Source organism: Lactuca sativa, chromosome 7 (assembly GCF_002870075.4).
Source record: "Lactuca sativa cultivar Salinas chromosome 7, Lsat_Salinas_v11, whole genome shotgun sequence".
NCBI lineage: Eukaryota > Viridiplantae > Streptophyta > Magnoliopsida > Asterales > Asteraceae > Lactuca > Lactuca sativa.
This window is the reverse complement of record NC_056629.2, coordinates 72,667,588-72,673,119: the sequence shown is the minus strand read 5'-3', so window position 1 is coordinate 72,673,119 and position 5,532 is coordinate 72,667,588. Positions and strand designations below refer to the sequence as shown.

At 31.4% G+C, this 5,532-nt stretch overlaps 1 protein-coding gene across 1 annotated transcript; it reads right to left on the bottom strand.

The window, feature by feature from the left end:
- Positions 1-2,075: 2,075 nt before the first annotated feature.
- LOC111881636 (F-box protein SKIP1) lies at positions 2,076-3,433 on the bottom strand. The gene is made up of 2 exons (XM_023878039.3): positions 2,993-3,433; positions 2,076-2,780 (listed from the first exon to the last, which is right to left on the bottom strand). The coding sequence occupies exons 1-2, from the start codon at positions 3,373-3,375 to the stop codon at positions 2,207-2,209; spliced, it is 957 nt and encodes a 318-aa protein (XP_023733807.1). The 5' UTR covers positions 3,376-3,433; the 3' UTR covers positions 2,076-2,206.
- Between the last annotated feature and the right edge of the window lie 2,099 nt (positions 3,434-5,532).

Below are 5,532 nucleotides of genomic sequence, written 5' to 3'. Positions count from 1 at the left end.
CCCTTCTTTGAGTTTTCCATACTAAAACGTTTTAGTATCTTATCTAAGTAAGTATTCTGACTAAGTCCTATTAGCCTCTTACTTCTTTCTCTCACTATCCTTATTCCCAATATATAGGAAGCCTCTCCGAGGTCCTTCATAGCGAAGCACTTCCCGAGCCAGGACTTTACCTCCTGCAGAGTCGGGATGTCGTTTCCTATGAGCAGTATGTCATCGACATACAAAACGAGAAAGCTAACTATGCTCCCACTGGCTTTGACATATACACATGATTCATCTTCGCTTCGTACAAATCCAAACTCTTTGACTTTCTCATCAAAGCAAAGATTCCATCTACGAGATGCTTGCTTAAGATAAGAGGATGATTATGAGAGGATGATTATGAGAGAGAGTGACTAGCAAAATCGACTCTTCTAGGGTTTTCTCAAGGGGGTGGTCGAATTCAAGAGCCAAGGGATTTATTTATACTTGAGGCTAGCTAGAGATTTAAGGTGGAAACCCTAATTCCTTAGCTTAGGGCCTAAGCAAGTCCATGGACCCCTTCCTTAGGGCTTGGATCTAGATCATTTTAGGGATTTTCGGCCCTCCCTAACAAGGATGATCCAATGGCCTAAAACCTTAACTATGATCTAGATCCAAGCCCTAAGGAAGGGGTCCATAGACTTGCTTAGGCCCTAAGCTAAGGAATTAGGGTTTCCACCTTAAATCTCTAGCTAGCCTCAAGTATAAATAAAGCCCTTGGCTCTTGAATTCGACCACCCCCTTGAGAAAACCCTAGAAGAGCCGATTTTTGGAGCTAGTCACTCTCTCACATAATCATCCTCTTATCTTAGTGTGTTTGTGAGTCATTAGAGGTACTACACGTGTGGTACTTGTTCTCAAGAGCAAAGGATCTTCAAGAATTGGTTGTTATTACTATATAGCAACAAAGGTATGTGATCTAATCTTTTTTTATTTCGATTATTAGATGCTTATTAGGGTTTTCTATTTGTGTTCAATAATTATATGTCTAATAGAGAAAACATAGATCCAAACTAGGGCTACATTCATACATAGGATTGTTACTCATCACCTTTAACAAACATTCATTGCTCCTTATTCACCACTTCTCCTACGTGCATCCCATTGGATAAATATCTCGAGAGTCTCACATATATATTGTCCAAAACCTTTAGGATCAAGGTTATACACGAGAGTTACTACCACTAAGAAAAGTAGCAGTTATCTAAAATTCTTTAAACAAAATCATAAAACACATTCACTGGATAAGTTATTACACAAAAAATAAGCTACATTCACTCAAGTATTTGTTACACAAACGTAAATAGCATCCATATATTCTATGCATATAAGAACTCATGTGATTCAACCCAATGATATATATATATATATGGTGGTTTTTCTTTCATAAAATATGTGAGTAAATTATAAAATTATATATATATATATATATATATATATATATATATATATATATATATATATATATATATATATATATATATATATATATATATATTTTGAATATGGTTTAAAAACCAAGTGCACCACACCCAATTGGTCTTTGATATCACCATACAAAGGATAACATTCTTAAATATTGTTTAACTCGAAGCTTTCGCCTAGACTCTTACCGGATGTCCTCCATACGTTCGGGTCCATTTTTCAAGATGCTTAATTGAATGACTTGTTCCACTGCAAATGAAAATGGATAGCGTCTAGGTGCATGCATCTGTAATTTCTTATTGCAGTATTCTCATCTAATTTTACTAAGCTGTTTTGTTTATTATTATTAGGGTAAATTACATAAACATGATTGTTGTCTTTTTACAAAAATTTGATATAAACACTAGGTTATTTTTTGTTAAAATTTAGTCATAATTTTTTTGTTTTTATAATTTTAACCATTTAACCTGTCAATCCAGTTACCCACATGACATATTGACACTTAGCCATTTATGTCATTTGTATATGTTGTTGAAAAAGTCATCATAAATCATTTATGTCATTTGTAATAATTTAAAACTGTCAACACCCAATTCAGCTACACTAGAATTTTTTGATCACCAATAATCTATTAAATATATATATAGTAGATAAACTTAAGAAAGATGTTCTTGAATCATGATACAACAATCTATATGACAACATCAATTACATTACAAACTCCAATTAAAGTAACTTGTTATATTTTTTACATTTAAGATCAAATACGAAAAGCATCCGTTTGGAATCTTTCATCATACAAACTCCAATGACCATATCTTTCACCCTGAAAAGCTGACCTTGGAATATAGAAATTAGGCTTCTTAACAGTCTTCAATTTGGTCAAATTCGAAGTAGAATTTGCAATATCTCGGCTAGTTACATTGACACATCCTGATAGATCAATATACTCAAGGTTTTGACACCCTTTAGAAATCAAAGCAAGGCCTTTAGCTGTAAGTTTGGAGAATTGAAGCTCAAGGTGAAGTAATTGAGGCATTAGGGTTCCAATTGCAGCAGCTTCTGAATCACCATCTTGAGGGCAGGCGTTTAGATAGTCACTGGGTACGATTCCTAAGTGTCGTGAAGGGTCTAAATCATTCATGAAGTTGCGTTTTAGGATTTTGAGATTGGTGCATTTTCTTCCCAGTGTGAGTAGAGATTTGTGAGAGATTTCATAGCAAAAGCTTATGTTGAGTTCTTGAAGTTTTGGGCACTCGGATGCTACTTTTACCATGGATTCATCTGTAACATTTGGGCAGCTCTTGATTGATAGTACTTCAAGGTTAGGGCACCTATTGAACATAAGCAACTGAATCAAACAAATCTACATGGAAGGTTTTGTTAATACCTAATTGATCGAAGATCGATTTCAGGCAGGTTTAGGTTTAGGGCAGATTATGAGGAAAAATTGCTCGACAACATGACGATGATAAAGATATGAAACAATCTCAGGAAAACCCTAGCTTGAACAAATTAAGGAGGAAAGCAAAGCATGTATTAATACCTTTGAGCAACGAGAGAAAGTGAGCGATCGGAGCAGTGTCTAACCCTGATTTTAGTAAGGCCTCCATCGCTCCAATTCACAACAGATCGGAGCATATTATCGATTTTTCTCTCGAATTGAGGAGTCCACCAGCGAAACGATTCACGTGGGCGCGATTCGAAAGATGATTCGAAAGAAGATTCGAGGTCGAAGACGGAGTGAAGAGAAGGATCCTTGGAAGCCTGAAGCCATGACTTGCAGACAAGCATGATGCCTCGCCATCGATCCTCAACAGTGAGGCGGGTAAGGATGTTGAGGAGGCACTCGTGAGTCAAATCGGCCCAGCCGGAGTAGAGTTCTGACTCGTCGGCTTCTTCTTCTCGACGGTGGTTGTTCTCGGCCATTGGTGGTTGATAACTTGATCCAACAATTCGATGGTTTTTGTTGTTAATTTTGTTAAATCGCGGTTCCAACGAATCCAGACACGTGTCGGTATATAATTATTTTCGTTTTTATTTTTCATTTTCTCTTTTCAAATGCTCAAAAAAGTCCATGACAGAACCTTTTCTACACATTATGATATATACAAAATTATGAAAATGGTCCTATGGTTTGCCAAAAATAACAAAACTAGTCCTTATTAATTTTTTCAATACAAATGGCCCCTATGTTTTGCAAAATTTGCACAGATGGCCCTTTTTACTAGGCTTAGGGACTGAATTAGCAAAAGGGTATTTTCGTCTTTAAAGTATAAAAGGACTGGATTCGCAACTTTGGGTAAACCATAAGGACTATTTTTGTAATTCTGTCTTTAAAATATGTGGTTTGCCAAAAATAACAAAGTTAGTCCCTATTAATTTTTTTTATACAAATGCCCCTTGTGGTTTGCAAAACTTGCACAGATGGCCCTTTTACTAAGGCTTAGAGACTGAATTAGCAAGGATATTTTCGTCTTTCAAATATAAAAGGACTAGATTCGCAACTTTGGGTAAACCATAAGGATTCGAACTTGGGACCTCCTTCCCCCCTCTTACTAAGGCTTAGAGACTGAATTAGCCAAACTTATCATTTATTTCCAAATATTAATTAATATTATATAAAAACGTAAATAATTAATAAAAAAAATAAAAAAAACATATTTTAAAAAATAATAATAAAACAAAATATAGTTTTAGCATATTGTAAAAAAATATATTTTTTACAAAAAATATACTTGTTATTTTACTTATTTGTTTTACATAAAATATTTTTTTTTGTGTATTTAAAAAAATACATTTTTGTACACTATGTTATTACATTGTTATGATCCTAAAACATATTTTTACGTTTTCATATAAAAATATGTTTTTTTTTTCTTTCACATAGAAAAAAAAGTTTTTTTTACGTATAAAATATGTTATTTATATAATTAAAAAATACATTTTCGTATAAATTTTTTTACGTAAAAACATAAAGAACGTGATAACATAACGTAAAAATATGTTTTAGGATCAAATCAAAACGACTTATATTTTTTACATAAAGCAAACAAAAGACGTTAACATAACGTAAAAATACGTTTTTTTACATAAAAATCCGTTTTTTACGTAAAAATACATTTATGTAAAAATATATTTTTTACGTAAAACAAACTAAAGACGTTTTTTTTACGTATGGATGATTTGTCCCTCACTCATATAACGTTTTTTGTTTTTACTTAAAAACGTTAACGTGATAAAATATTACATTAAAACGCATTTTTACGTTATGTTAACGTCTTTAGTTTGCTTTACATAAAAAATATAAGTCGTTTTGATTTGATCCTAAAACATATTTTTACGTTATGTTATCACGTTTTTAATGTTTTTACGTAAAAAAAAGTTTGTATGAAAAAGTGTTTTTTAAATATATAAAAAAACATATTTTATACGTAAAAAAAAACTTTTTTTTCTATGTGAAAAACAACGTATTTTTATATGAAAACATAAAAATATTTTTAGGATCATAGCAATGTAATAACATAATATATAAAAACGTTCTTTTTTTAAATACATTAAAAAAATATTTTATGTAAAACAAATACGAAAAAAAAAGTAAATTTCTTGTAAAAAATATTTTTTTACAATACGCTAAAAATATTTTTTTTAAAATTTTTTTTTAAAATATGTTTTATTAATTTTTTTTATTATTAATTATTAATATTTTTATATAATATTAATTAATTTTCAGAAATATATAACAAGTTTGGCTCTAGGGCTTTTGTTGAATAAGGAGGGGAAAGGAGGTCATAATTCGGTCCCTACTAACGGGTTTAATAAAAAAGGTTATATGTGCAAGTTTTGCAAACCACAGGGGTTATTTGCATCAAAAGAAAATTAATAGAGACTAACTTTGTTACTTTTGAGAAACCACATGACCATTTTTGCTAAGATTTATTTAGTAACTTTTATTATTATATTGTGATTCTAAGGACTCCAATGCACAAGAAAATTTTATATATTAAGGTATATTTTAGATATTTAGTATTTAAATGAGATTCGCTTTTTTAATATTCAAATTGGTTGAGATTATATCAAGCTCTT